This window comes from Myxocyprinus asiaticus, chromosome 48 (assembly GCF_019703515.2).
Source record: "Myxocyprinus asiaticus isolate MX2 ecotype Aquarium Trade chromosome 48, UBuf_Myxa_2, whole genome shotgun sequence".
NCBI classification, from domain to species: Eukaryota; Metazoa; Chordata; class Actinopteri; order Cypriniformes; family Catostomidae; genus Myxocyprinus; species Myxocyprinus asiaticus.
This window is the reverse complement of record NC_059391.1, coordinates 29,149,695-29,165,551: the sequence shown is the minus strand read 5'-3', so window position 1 is coordinate 29,165,551 and position 15,857 is coordinate 29,149,695. Positions and strand designations below refer to the sequence as shown.

The window sequence follows — 15,857 nt, the reverse complement described above, 5'->3', positions numbered from 1 at the left end:
TGCGCAGAACGGTGCGAAAAACTGCTGAAAATAGCGATGTGACAGAGGTTATGCGATGCGACGGTAATGTTTTACATTTCAATTTATTTTTTGCGCTCTCCATTTCATTGGCTGTTGCTCATTGCCGTCTCTCTGAAATGCTTAATTTTATGGATATTAAATGTTCTGTTCACAGCTCATTCATGCTGAGTGTAAAGGAACACTTTGCTAATAAAATAAAAGACATTTTTGTGTGGATTTTGTAGGTACTGAAATTTTCTCAAAACCTGGTTATAGTTGGGCCAGACCTGTCTGTCACAGGACAAAGAAACCTGATTTGGGTCAAAATGTGAAGATAATATGCCTTTAGCTAATGTTAATGCCTTTGCACAGCAGAATAATCAATAAGAAGTATAAATGTTTCAGGAATCATTTTGGAATTGGATCAGGACTCCCAGAATTGAAATCGGATCGAATTGTGCGGTGCCTGAAGATTCCCACCGCTAGCGCAGAGTATGCTTCGGGCCTTAAAATGAATAAATAAATTATCCTAAAAGGTCTTCCTCAACTCTACACATAATCTGTATCAAATAAAGTTAACGGATCTACTTTGCCATTCTGGACTGTTAAACCTCAAGGGATTTTGAGGGTTAAAAATTAGATAACAAACCTTACTATTAAGACCTATGACTGTATATAAACCGATCAGCCACAAAATTAAAACCACCTGCCTAATATTGTGAAGGTCAACCTCGTGCCACCAAACACCTTGTTGATGAGAGAGATCAACAGAGAATGGTCAGACTGGTTTGAACTGACAAAGTCTACGGTAACTCAGATAACCACTCTGTACAATTGTGGTGAGAAGAATATCATCACAGAATGCTATTCTGAGATGCGGGTTGGCACAGTTTTGGCAGCGCGAGGGGGACCTACACAATATTAGGTAGGTGGTTTTAATGTTGTGGCTGATCGGTGTATACACACTATTACAAAAGGCTTGAAAACCAAACAAATATTTGATAATGACCTAAAGACAATTCCACCTCACACCGTCAAGACGCAGTTCACCAGAATCCTCTTTCAAGGAGGCTACAATCGGACAAACATCATTCTTTTTAAAGAAAATCCATTTGAAGGCAGCATGCTGCTTTTTTCCAGTAGCCTATTATTTGGCTGACTGTCACAACTGAAAGCAAGCAAATGAATTCAGTTGTTACCTTCCAACGGCTCCCAGGAGGGCCACCAGGTAGGGAACACAATGCTGTGAGAATGAAAACCTACTGCTGAATACTGATTGAGTCACTAGCAAAGAATTTTAAAGATCTACTGTAAGCAGATATGCCAATCTATCCTCTGCGGATTTAGTATATAGGCCAGACTAAGGGTTGGATAATGTCAATGGCCTACTAAAAGCAATACAATACAATAAGTGCTGGTGTGTTATTCCTCAGAATTTAGGCTATTAATTACAACAGGAAGACTCTGCTTATTTAGTTTAGCACAGTCCAATTTCAATGCATTTCTAAAGGGTGGTGAGAGGGTTGACAAACTATTGCCCTTAGACCATCTCTAATCTTTTAATGAGTTTGAAATAGAATATACAAACGCGTCTCAATAGACTTTTCCTTTGGGGCATATGGAGCAATCCAAATATTTTCTTCTAAGAACAATCTATCAAGCAATGGATTCTCAATTTAACTTGAAATCAGGCTACAATTTGGACAATGCCAAAACTCTTCTGAAGCGATCAAGGAAATAAAACAACAATAAATCAGTCTAATGGATCATTTCTAGAAAACCCCTACAATAAGCCAAAAGATGGAGAAAGCACAAAACATTCTGGAGTTGCTGGTCTTGTACTGTAAATGCCTTTCAATGGCTTCTGGTCTCTGGCCTCTATTCTAAATCTCTTTTAGCAGCACTATATACATCTCTCAAATGAGAGTTAGACCACCAAGATAAAAATGGCTTTCCTTGCTCTTTAAAATGGACCAGTGCCAAGAGGAAATGCATAGCTTCCATCATGTATAGCATTTCAAAATCACTTTCCATGATTCTCACTGAACTGAAACAAACCATCCAAGCTATCACCAATTGCATCTGGAGTGCAAATGTGTAATGTCTTCCTAAACAATGCAATCCTGTGATAAGAAAGCTGCTTGGTATTCAAAAAGGAATGAAAACAACTTTGGTCTCACCTTCTCGCTTTTTACTTTCTTTATGGTCCTGCAGTCATTATTTTCCACTTCCTCTGGTTCGCTCTTGATAGTCAACGGTGCGACTATTACAGCAGTATCGAGCGTAATATTCCCTAGTTGCTCTGCACCATCCGTATTTTGTGCCCCCTCAAATGGGGTATTGCGGGCCTGCTCTAAAGGCAAACCCTGGGTCGCTGGGTCCTTTTCTTGGGGCACGGCCCCAGTTTGTCCCCCTTCATTTTTCTCTTTTTTGCTTTTCCCAGAGCCGTCCTTGTCCTTTTTTCCACTCTGAACGTTACGGGAAGTCTTATTACTCTTATCGGAACCTTTCCCAGAGCTGGGTAAAGTTGTAGAACTACTTCCCGAGGTTGGCCCACAGCCCTCATTTGGGGTCCGTCTCTGGGTATCTTTCTTAGCCCCATCAGGGGTTGAGGACTTGCTATTGTCCTTGGAATTTTTGCTACGTTTAGCTTTGGATTTGCTGTCCTTGATCGGAGGTGGAGGCACTGGGTTAATGAACTTAATGTTGTCCGGCAATGCCGCTACGGCACTAGAAGCAGCAGCCATTCCGTCCCCGTCCTTGGTGCCAGACATCTCAAGCTTGTCTTTCTCTAAGTCGGCGTCAAGGTCAATGATCAGGTTGCCTACACCAATATCCCACTCATCCCCGCTGTCGTAAGTGTCCACCGCATTCGAGTCCACACCTTTCCCGCCTGCAGTGCCACTACTGAGGGACATCTTATTGCCAGCGGCCCAAGCGTGCCACAGGGAGGTCTGACTTTCTCAGACAACTGAGGCAGTCAGAAGGTGCATCTACACAAGCCTTAGGGTCCTGTTGGTTTCCCATTCCCAGTAACCCACATTGTTGCCCTAGGGAGAGAAAAAGCAACAAAAACATTTAAATGATATTTTAGGACATATTAGACCATTCACTTTTAAGATCAAGTTAAGTAATCGTTGAGGTATAACCAACCTGAAATCTAAATAAGTACTGCAAGCTGTACCAATCTACTTAAGATTACAAATGCATCATCATTACTTATTCCAGATTTCTTAAGGCTAGAAAAGGTTTCCAATATTTTGGATATCTCTATTATCTAACACACCCAATTCAGATCATAAAGTCTCTGCTAAGAAGCTGATGAGTTGAATCAGGTGCATTACATTAGACAGACATCCAAAACGTGAAGTGCTGGTGGTACCCCAGGAACATGCTTGTGAACCACTGGGGTAATGTATTTGTTGGCTTACAAATACAGCTGAATCATGGTCACCCAAGAACATTAATCAAACTGTTCTCACAGGCATTGCATCAAAACACACATGGAACCAATTTCCTCCTTTATTAACAGGTAAGCTTCAAAGCCAAACAACTGACCACTAGACTGAGAGTGGCTTAGACACCCCACTGGATATTAGGGCTGCTCAATTACGGCAAAAATCATAATCACGATTATTTTGATCAATATTGAGATCACGATTATTTAACACGATTACTCACTGACTTTGGAAACATCATGCATTACATTATAACAATACCACAATCTCAGTAGTCAGTCGTGAAATTTGACGATTCTCAATACCATCTTCAAAACTACAACAAATAATAACACTAACTAATATGTTCATTATGGAAGAACAGTTTAAAGTTCTTAAGTAATTATTCAAGACTAGTAACACAGACCTAGGCTATCACAAATATCTTGTTTTCATAATCGTTAGAAGCCAAAATCGTTATTGAAAATAAAAGCCCTACTGGACATTTATGTCTAAATTATATGTTTTAGAATATGAGTTTAGACCTCCAATCTGATAAGATGCACATCTGTGCATGCAAATGAACATAACATAGTTTAACTACATGGAGACGCCGGTAATATTTTCAGTGCAATTGTGCAGTATGATTGACCTCATCCATCATGCATGTCTACACCGGTTTAATCGGACCATAACTGGCCTAGGCGTTGTGCCCATGTTAATGAAAAAATGGTCTCCTTTCTTTTCTTTAAATACCCATAATAAAGCATTAGTTACATGACAGTTAAAGGCCCTTCATATCAAATCAAATGGATAGTCTATATATGGGAGGATTAAACATCCACCACTGCCAAGATGATTCAGACAGATCACTAATTATTGCTTTAAATTGTGACATCAAGTGTACTGAATCTATAGCCAACATTTGGGAAGCAACTATTTTTGACAAACTTTGCGAGTTGAATTACAATGATAATACTTTATCATTTCATACTGCTGCACTGCCAAGTGTTTACCACACTGTGACGAGGAGGAGGACGGGGCCGGGCCGTGACTACGCACGCCTGGCCCCCAGTGCAGTGGAATGCGACAGCGAGAGAGAGAGAGAGAGAGAGAGAGGAATTACCTGGTTCACCAGTGCCCAGATACGCCGTCGCCCGGCACTCAGCCACTCCCCAACCTCTGGCGGACAACAGCTCACTCCTCCCCCGGTGGACGGTAGTGGGTCCTCCGGCCCCGGGCAGATGGTCACGCTCCTCCCCCTCTTTTCTCTCTTTTCTTTTTTTCTCTATTCTTTTTTCTATGGGGGGAAACGGCAGCGTGCCTCAGATCCTCGGCGGCCGGCAGTGACGTCTCCGTCCCCGGGTGGACGGCCGCGGCTGCTCCTTGGTTGGCTGGTAGTGGCGAGGACTCCACGACAGCGCATCCCTCCTCCTTCCCGGGCTTAAAATGGGAAAGGAGGCGGCGGGAACTGGCTGAACCATCAAAATAATGTTTAATGAAAACAAAAAGACACAAAACACAAACGCACACAATGCAGCTGCATGTGGCTCTCTCTCGAACTGCCGCGTCCCGCTGCACTTATCCCTCTGCTTGGCTGATTAGCCTGATTGGGAGCCGGGCGTGCGTAGTCACGGCCCGGCCCCGCCCTCCTCCTCGTCGTCACATGCACATATCCACTAGAGGGTGCCGTTCGCTCACACAATGCTGACTGAAGTAGTGAAAGCAGACTATTAGATTTTAACCCTCTTTTGCGGTTTAGTAATTGTGCAATGTCATATTGCGATTTCAATGTTAACCAATGCCTGCAGGTTTCACTTTTTTCCCATGTTCATTTTTCACTTCTGTAATGCTTATTTTCTGATCTCCATCTGCAGGGGTTTATAGTTATTTACAAATTGTTTGCTGTACAGTGAGTGCTTTCTAAACTTGATAATTTCTAGACATTGTCTTCTAGATAACTATCTAGCTGATATTCAAATTAATACTTTGCATTTTGCAGTTTTCTAATTTTATACTATTTTTCCTGAACATCTGGGTTATTTTAAATAAATCTGAATTTATTTTACATTTACACTATGTTGGCAACTTTCTGTTTTTTGTGCATTTTTCTTATGTTTTCTTATGTAATCAGGTTGCTTTGCATTTTTATAAAGAACATGCTATTTGAATCATGCTGAAGTTACTTTTTAAATGAGTACATTTAAAAGTTGAAAAATTGACATGAATCCTGAATCATCCTTAAGTTTGAAAAAAAATCGAGATTTTATTATTTTGCCATATCACCCAGCAATACGCCACTGATAACAGCCGCAACAACCACTCATCATAACAGAAAGAATAAACTTGTGCTGGATTGCCACTTATAATGTACACGAACAAAATAAAATCTCCTGCTCAAGAACTGGATTAGGTAAGGACATGTTCCACCCATCACATTCATAAATGACCCAAGTCTTAATGTGTTACATTGAAATAGGATCTTTTTTTTTTTTTTTTTTTTTTTAAGAGTCAAAGATGCCCAGGATCTAATGATTAGACAGTCACAAGAACACTTAATGACCCATTATCAAACACCGCTGAAAACCAGAAACAAAGCGAGAACTAGTTCTCCTGAAAAGGGCTACATTATTCATTTAGTCTGGCACAGTATTATAACACGGACTTGGATAAAGGGAAAATATATATGGTTGTAATTTTCAAAAGAGGTCACATAAAAGACTACACAAGCCACAAACTGGTTTAACTACATTATAGTTTGGCAGTTGTCAAATAAAACTAAGCGCTACTTAAGTTGAAAAGGATGAGTTTGGCTTTGAGCTGCTTCTTAAATAGACGAAGAGACAGATGGCTGAATGAGAGGACACTAATCAGTGGTTTGCTGTAATCCGTCAGTCCACCAGGGTAGTACTGCAGGAAGCATTCCAAACGTCTGTGGTTGGAACTCAAGATAAGGCTGACTTCCACTATCACAGTGTTTTATCAGTCCCCTGGTTTTCTCAGGACACTTTGAAGCCTGTGGCTTTGAGAGCAGGGAAATTTCAAGACACCATTTTTGAAGCTGCTTTCAGATTTTATGAGGCAGTTCTCATTTCTAAAGTCAACATGAAATGGCATTCACAACCCATTTTACTTCCATAAGTAATTCAGTGATTTCTGTAGGGGAAAAAGGGAGTTTGAGACTTGATTTTATCCATCAGGAATTGATTGGGTTACTCGCTAAAACACGGATAAGGCAGAGAGCTACTGAATTAGCCTCAGGTTCTTACCATTGGAAATAATAATGAAAACCTAAACCTTTAGAAGAATCTTTCGTATAACCCAACACAGCTGAGTCAATGATACAAGCAACTCTCATGGGTTTTCACACAGCCAAATTAGAAACGGAATGATGAAATTTTGCTATGTGCTAGCGCTATATAAGAGGGGTAAAAACAAAGCCATCCGTTTGTTCTCAGTTCAAACAGAGAAGGCAATAGACACATCACAGTCTTTGATTCAAGCCAGACAAAAACTTACATGCACTCAAAGCACGCTTTTTGATGTCCTTTGATGGATAATCAATGAATACTTCTACAAACCGCAAACAGCCACAGGGAAACTGCAAGATGCATGCATATTGAAAACTGTAATACATTTTTTTTGTCCCTCATCTTAGGCATATTTGGCCATACATAATGATTGGTGGTATGACCAAAATTTTATATGGTGGTACGAGTTATTAAGTATCATCGTAGCTGTACTGCTATAGATCACGATAGTTTTGTTTTTGCTGGAAAAATGGTTTAGCTAAATAATAAGTGACCATGTGTTAATGTCTGCTTTTGAATAACCTAATAATAAGGTACCTCATCTCATTGGATCATTTTAACCTTGGTCTGTTTAAAACATGAAAGACATAGTAAGGTATAAACATCTATAAATGAACAGATCTGGCATTAACGGTGCTTTCACAATAGCACACTTTCGGTGCACACCCAGGTTTTTGGTTAGTTTGGATAATGTGAATGCTGTTTTCCAGACTCGGGCGTGTATCCACGAACCGCACCCAAGACTGCTTGAAAAGGTGTTCTGGGGTATGGTTCATGTGAACTCCTGTTAAGTTCACTGCTGATATGATTCTAAATTGAGAAAATGAACCAGACAAATGTTAACATTCTTCACATCACTGCACTTCGATGCATCCGTGGCAGACAAACGCAAGTGTCATACTCTGCATGTGAAGTTTTGCTAATAAATCCAGAAACAAACTTCATTACTTCACTTAACATATTGAAGCTGTAGTCTTCTCAAGTGGTTACCTAGTTAAAGTGGTAAACAGCTTCCGCTTGTACTCACATTGACGATGCAACCCAGATTCGGAACAAGCAATCGAACCAAGTGTAAAAGCACCCTTCACATTATTCAGCATTTGAGTTCAAAAGAAAAGACCCAAAACTAATCTAAATCTAACATTATAAAATGGATAGTTTCGACTCTAAATTCTGACTGGATGAGCCGCATCTGATAAATGTGCTAAGAAGTTATTTGTAAACTGCAAACAGCCTACAACATGCATTACTTGGCCGAAGAATTGTTACTTCATTCCAATATTCTTTTTTACAATAAATGTAAAAGTTTAGGCCTATTGAACATTTCTGTGGCATTTTGGCCTTTTAGCCGTGAGTAAGAATGTTTTAGTCACCAGTTTTTAGCTACAGAGCTCTTTTGGTGCACTTTGCTGCAGCAGTTCTCTGATTGCTGCATCTTTCTCTACAAGATCATGGGTAGTGAAGTTCTTCACCAGGAACTCCACTATTAAATGCAATTAAAAAAAAAATTAAGTGGAAATAATGCTGACTGATGGCTTCAACAGAAACCGGTTGCTAGGGTGGGTAGAGTCACATTGGGTTAACCTCCTCGTGGTCGCTATAATGTGGTTCGCTCTCGGTGGGGCACGTGGAGAGTTGTGCGTGGATGCAGCGGAGAATAGCGTGAAGCCTCCACACGCACTAGGTCTCCGCGGTAACGCGCTCAACAAGCCACGTGATAAGATGTGCGGATTGACGGTCTCAGACGCGGAGGCAACTTAGTGTACGTTTAAACGACAATGATGTACGGAAACATTTTTCCTTTGCATTTTTGAAAAGTTTCACATACAGACGACAACGTTGTCAAAACGATCCTCGTACACACAGTTCAGCGAAAACAACTAAAAACGCTGTATTATGCATGCCAGGCCAGTAGTTGGCGATGTCACTTTGTAAAGAAACACTACGCGCCTGCGCACATAAGCATTCTTCCACAGAGCGGTGAATACAAACAATGTAAATCTACACTTTGCTGGAGAAGCGTCAATAAACTCAATCTTGGGGGGCCTGGGTACCTCAGTGGTAAAATACGCTGGCTACCACCCCTGGAGTTCACTAGCTCACTAGTTCGAATCCCAGGGCGTGTGGAGTGACTCCAGCCAGGTCTCCTAAGCAACCAAATTGGCCTGGTTGCTAGGGAGGGTAAAGTCACATGGGGTAAACTCCTCGTGGTCACTATAATGTGGTTCGTTCTCGGTGGGGCGCATGGTCAGTTGAGCGTGGTTGCCGCGGTGGATGGCGTGAAGCCTCCACACGCGCTATGTCCCCGTGGCAACGCGCTCAACAAGCCACGTGATAAGATGCGTGGGTTGACGGTCTCAGACGCGGAGGCAACTGGGATTCGTCCTCCGCCACCAGGACTGAGGCGAATCACTACGCGACCACGAGGACTTAAAAAGCACATTGGGGACTGGGCATTCCAAATTGGGAGAAAAAGGGGAAAAATCCCCCAAAAAATAAAAAAAATAAAAAAATAAACTAAAAATCTTGAGCAGCACAAACATAGTCCTGTAGTCCACCATTGTAGTTTTGAATGTCTCGCGCGCTGTTTTGAAGTACCTGCACGCGTGCCTATAGACTGAACACGTAATACGCGTGCGCATGACGTCATCGTTTTTGTACGTTTACACAGAGACGATAACGGCATCGTTTTCAAAAACATGTACTTTGAAACCCGTTTTCAAAAGTTTGCGTTTTCAGGCCCCAAAACGCCTTTGTCATGTAAACGAACAGCCAAAACGTATAAAAAGTTTTCAGTTTTAGTTGAAAATGTTGTCGTGTAAACGGCCCCTTAGATTCGTCTTCCGCCACCCGGATTGAGGCGAGTCACTAAGCCACCACGAAGACTTAGAGTGCACTAGGAATATGGGCATTCCAAATTGGGGAGAAAAAAACTAATTCCCCAATGAAAAAAAGAATTAAATGAATTTATACTTCTGGAACAAGACTGAACAAGCGCTAGCTAAACATGTACATTCAGACAGGTAAAGGCAACAAAAAATTTCCCTGTCAGTGCAACGGTTCAGTGAACACCCAAAATCAGCCTTGTTCAACAGCACTTGAGTGGCTCTGGAACATGCTGTCCTCTTCATTACTGCCACATTCAGGTACTGGTGCTTTTCCAGTGGCTGTAAATAATAGAGCTAAACTAATTTAGATTTCCCTGCCACATGCCAGCGAGCGATGGGAGAGCGAGCTGCCTTTATACCCACTCCAACCCCGCCCGACCCAACATGGGCCTAATTAACATAGGCATCCACAGCGGTGCCTCTGCTTGATGGAAAAACGTGAGCAGAAAATAAACCAGGCACTTCTCGCCAAGATGACAGGGCTAAGGATCGATACCTGTCTCGCCCCTGTTTGATGATGAAAAACAGATAAAAAGAGCAAATACAATCAGGGTTGGGATGGGTGTAGAAAAACAACACAAAAAGATGAAAAAGTTAAAGAGCCATTACACCAGAGGACTCTCTGACCTGACTGAGAAGTGCTTCTGTATTCACTCAGAACCACCTAACAATTTTAATTCCCTCTAGGCAACTCAGTAATTGAGATTCTCTAATAAAAAACGGGTTCAAAGGCTTCCAGTTGAAGCAGCGAGAGTGACAAGCTCTCTGTCAGAGTGAATCACAACTCTTTTCTGAAGATCCAGGGCTAGCAGAAAGGCAGGGAAGCACTTCCCGTTAGATTACACACCACATCAGATAAAAGCTCCACCACTCATGTTTTTATCTTCCCCTTTTGGAATTCTCCCTCGCACTCTCGTATTTCTCTTTCGAGTCGAGAGATCTAGGTCTTCAATGAGACAAGTGTAGGATTTTATCTTTGGCCCAGAGATGACGGCAAAACGCCTAGTCGTGTTGGACCCTGGATCCCCCAATGCAAAAGTACACTAGGGATGTGTAAAACCACATATATTCAATCGTTGACTAGTCAGTTTTAAAGGAATGTTCCAGGATCACACTTCATGCTAACAAGTATAATGTGTACACCTTGTGGCTATACTTTAAACAATGACTACGTTTACATGGACACCAGAAATTGTGTTATTGCTAGAAAGCGACGTATTGCGAGAAAGTGGCATTCCCATTTACATGCACTGTATTAGCGGCATACTCTTTACTCCTGTATACATTCGGCTCAGTCAGTAAGCAGCTTCCTTCCATTAGCAACGTAATTTTCCCGATTACTTGTGTAGAAATAACAAACATGGCATTAGACTTTGCCATTTTATTCTTCATTTCTTTTCCCAGATAATTTTGAGTTGTTGCTGTGTTTGTTTCCTTATCTTTACATTGCTACCTGCTGTGGAATTGCACTGCAATAGTGGGGTTTCCCTCTTACGTCAAACTCTGGGATTTAAATATATACATATTTCATATACACTGGGTATAGTTTGTAACGTATGTGCTTTTTCCACTGTACTCCCAATACTCAAATGCCGAATTATTTCCGCTGTGTTGACTTCTTGTTGGGCTTCATCCTATGACGTTTTGTTATCTGGTCTGTGTACGCACACTCCTCAGAAACCTGTAACAATGCTGCTTATGCGTTTATATGTTTACAAGGCCACATAAGCCACGTTAACCGGGAGACCCCCAGATGCGTTAAACCGCTTTCTCTAAATCCCTTAAGCGGCGTAAGGAAAAGTGCATTCTCGTTTACATTACGTTTCAGAACACAGCTTTCTGGTAAAACCCTGGAATAAACTATTCTTAAAGGAATATTCCGGGTTCAATACAAGTTAAGCTCAATCGACAGCATTTGTGGCATAATATTGATTATAGGGATGGGATGATATATTGAATTTCGATGTATCGCGCACCAAAAAAAATGACGAGCTATATAGAGGCAAAACTTGATATTTTGAAATTTGAAACATTATTTTCTGTCCATGTGATCATAAATTAAATCACCCGTCAAACATGATAATCTCTATATTGCTTGATTTTACCCCTACTGCACTTTTCTTCTACACTGTTTACAGGGTTCACACAAGGTCCTTGAAGTGCTTGAATTTAGCTCTAAAAATGGCCTTGTTTTGTTGAAGTGCTTGATTAAAACTGACCATTTCTTCCATGTAATGTGTGTCCAAAGATGAGATCCCGCGCTCCACTTTTGTTGAATAAAGTGTCTTTTAACATCCATTCTGTTCTTTACAGTCAGATAAAAAAGTAAAAAGAAATATTAATCACAAATAGCATGGATGCGCTAAAAACCAGAGACTTCTCTCTCGTTAATAAATGAACCGCAACACCTGTGAGTCTGTGAGATGCACGTTAAACTCTTAAAGTGACAGTACCATTATAGCGCTTGTTATACAAATGAATGTAAACGTAATGTTATTACTTGTAAATTGTACACATTATTTCAAACATTGACAACTCGTTTCACTATTATCTATACAATTTCAAGAATTAATCTTAATTGATAGAAAGTAGAATTTTTATATTTTTAAAAAGTTAAAATTGGACTATAATAAAGACAACTTATTAAAAAAAAATAATAAATAAATTATATATATATATATATATAAAATAAATTTTCACATACTTTTTCAGGACAGGTTCTGTTCAGTTCTTTTGCTTGTTCTGCACCTGACCAGCCTGAATGCAGTCCACTATTTTTGAAGGCTTATTTGTTTGTGATCTTTTATATATATTTATAGTGTATTATAAATAGATTAGAACATTATAGATATATTTTTAGTGAAAGTTATGAGAAACTCATTTAAATGTTGAAGATTTATATTGTGTATTAAAGAACTTTATTTTGATGAGAAATTATAATGTGCATTTTGCACAAACATAAAAAAAAAAGATAATATCAAATCATAAACCTCATATCGTATATTGAACCGAATCGTAAGATAACCGTATCGCCCCATCCCTAATTGATTACCACAAAAATGTATTCCGACTCATCCCTGCTTTTCTTAAAAAAAGCACAAATGTGTGTTCCAGTGAGACACTTACAATGGAAGTCAATGGGGTCAATCCGTAAACATTAAAATACTCACTATTTCAAAAGAACAGCCACAAGACAAACAATGTGTGTGTAAAATAGGGCTGGGCGATATGGCAAAAAAAAAAACAAAAAAAAAAAACGTTTTTTTCATTATAGAAAACAAAGGTGTGTAACAGAAATGCACAAAAAAAGTGCAACACGCAGAAAGTTGTCAACAGCGTAAAAGTAAAATAAATTACAATCTAATTTATTTAAATATTACACTGATGTTCAGAAATAATAGTGTAAAATAAGAAAACTACAAAATACAAAGCCAATTTATGGAATTATTTTTATCTCAAGTCCATTTAGAAAGTTGTCTAGAAATCAATATCTAGAAATAGTCATGTTTATCTAGAAAGTATTTTTAGTATATCAATACATTTGTATGTATAATCATAAACATCTGCAGATAACAGTCCAGATATCAAAACAAATTTCAGTGTAGTAGAAAACGCAAGAAGCAAAAAGCGCAGTTTAAAATAATGACGTCAGTCAGTACTGTGAGCATGCGGCGCCCTCTAGCGGTACACGCTGTGCAAAATTAAATCATATCGCTGTTTGTCAAAATGATCGCTTCGCTTGCTAAATGTTGGCTATTAATGCAGTACATTTGAAACATGTCACAGAAAAAAACAATAATTAGTGATCTATCTGAATCATCATGGTAAAAGGAGATGGACGATTCTCCCATTTATAGTCTATCCAATATATGATTTGATATGAAGCGCCTATAACAGTCACGAATGTTCTAACACTTTATTATCAACACATTTCTGTTGACATCTCAGAAAATGTAGCTTAGTGCATCATGACTTATGCAACTTACACAGAACACAGTTATTGTTTGATTAAGCTGGTTAAACATGCATGATGGACAAAGTCTACTAGAGCTGCAACTAACGATTATGTTGATAATCGATTAATCTAACGATTATTTAGAATGATTATTCGACTATTCGTTGTTTATTGCAACGATTAATCATTAGCTCTTAACCGATTATTCAATTTAAAAGGTTGTATTAAACGTGCTTACTAACAATAAAAAGGACAAACTTCTTTTAAAAATATCTTTAAATAACATTCACTGAATTAAAGGAAATTTTAACACATTGTTTTAAAGGAGTTTTAGATATTTATATTGGAAAACAAGCCAAAACAAAAACAAATCAAAAACTCAAAACTCAACTCAAAAACAAATGCTTTCTTCTTAATAGAGCTGCATATCACCAATTTTATTCACGATAAGATACACACATATTATGAATCACTTCGTGGCGAGCCATCACGTTATAATCTAGCTGCATTAAGCGTGTGCGCTCGAGGGATGACCGTCCCCGTGACAGAGTGTGCATCAGCCGGCTGCAGTTTCAATCTCTCCCCCTTAGATTGGGCTCACTTCACGCGACTCGTAGAAGAGGCGCTGACCGCACAGAGAAATGCCAGTTTCAGAGCTTGTAGTTATTTACATGACCTGCTTCCGTATTATCTGAACTTTAATAAAGGATGCATTAAAGATGTAACGTGGGGGTGTTTCCTTTAAAAATGCTCTGACATGCATGTTTTGCTTGAGCTCCGGCTCCTCTTTATTTCACAACAAGAGTATTTACTTATTTTGTATTTTTGCATTATAATTCCCACATACTTTGCGATCTACATCACCTGAAGCTATGAAAGTTTAGAGTGCATCTGGACTGTGATGTGTGTAATTCTTCCTCTCCTCAGTGCAGTGCTGCTCTCGAGCATCAGAGTTTAATGTGATCTCATGTTACGTTAAATGAGAGTATTCTCACGACTATTCGACAACAAAAATTTTTGTAGACAATTTTTTTTATTGTCGACGTTGTCGATAACATCGACTAATCTTTCAGCCCTGAAGTCTACCTACAATCGCACTGTACATTCGTACTGGAAATATTACCAGCTTTCATATCGGTCTCCGTGTTGTTAACCTATGTTACGTTGGAGCGCACAGCCACGCATATTTCCACACGTTAAGCTTATCAGATTGAGGGCGGCATCAAGCCAAGTACTGTGAACATTTGTTTTTCTCTTTTATATTCAGCCATTGGTGGAGCGACAGTGTATCCAACTACAGCATCTGCTAATATTTTATGCAAAACCTGGAATCCACAATTAAAACAAAATTTAAATCGTGTCAAAAACGTAAAATTAAATGAATCGAAAAACATTGAAAAAAAAATAAAATCGCCCTGCGATTAACAGAATTTTAGTGTGATAAAATCACAAACCTTTACTATGTAAAGTTATAGCCAATTACACAACTTCGTTGTCATGACGACGTAACACCGTACACCCTCAAACGAAGTAAACAACTTTACAGCTCAAATAGTACACAAGTTTTAATAGAAGAATTAATGAAAATGCTTTTATAAAATTAAAACACTCTAAAAATGGGTCACATTCACCTCCATCTAAGCGCCTTACTGTAACTGCGATTTTTGCTTTTTCTAAAATAAAGGATAGATGTGACAAAACTTTTTTTGTGTGGATGTCAACAATGCAACAACTACTGTTAATTGAGCTTAACTTGTATTGAACCCAGAACAATCCTTTAAGGAAGCCCTGAATAATTCAGGTCAAGCAGACCACGATCAAACACGTTTCGTAGGAAGCGGAGTTCATGCATTCAAAAACGGGTTGACCAGAAAGCAGGGGTCTCCAGTCACGTTTCTTAAAACTAACTTTTTAATTGATGCACCACCTTAAAAACTCAATGCTCGTGGTGGAAGACGGTGAAAAAAAGTGACCATTTGATAATAAAATTATTGATTCATTATCAATTATTAGTTGATGCAACACTAATGCAAAATAACAGAAACATGGCTCACTACATGCAATTGTGGGAGTCTGACAGTAACCATCTTAAAATTAATATTGAATGTTGAATTAGTTTCTCAGGAAAGTTGTGTCTCGTGCAAATGTCCTTGCTTTTTCTCTTCCGCATTACTCTTATTGGGCCCGACAAGTCATTCCCAAATGGCCAACGAGTTTGTCTTGCCAACCTCATAACTATAATTCATAACAACATCAGCCAATTCAA

The 15,857-nt window shown here is 39.3% G+C and overlaps 2 protein-coding genes across 3 annotated transcripts in view; both read right to left on the bottom strand.

The window, feature by feature from the left end:
• Window positions 1-15,857, bottom strand: part of LOC127437102 (integrin alpha-11-like) — a 563,744-nt gene that overhangs the window by 183,300 nt on the left and 364,587 nt on the right. The window lies entirely within an intron of this gene.
• Window positions 1-15,857, bottom strand: part of LOC127437101 (zinc finger protein 609-like) — a 128,478-nt gene that overhangs the window by 76,174 nt on the left and 36,447 nt on the right. Inside the window, exon 2 of one of the 2 annotated variants that reach the window (XM_051691771.1) lies at window positions 2,181-3,050. The exons of the other annotated variant lie outside the window; for it this stretch is intronic. Coding sequence (XP_051547731.1) covers window positions 2,181-2,918 — 738 coding nt within the window. The 5' untranslated portion in view covers window positions 2,919-3,050. The remainder of the gene's footprint in view (window positions 1-2,180; window positions 3,051-15,857) is intronic. 2 annotated transcript variants of the gene reach the window in all.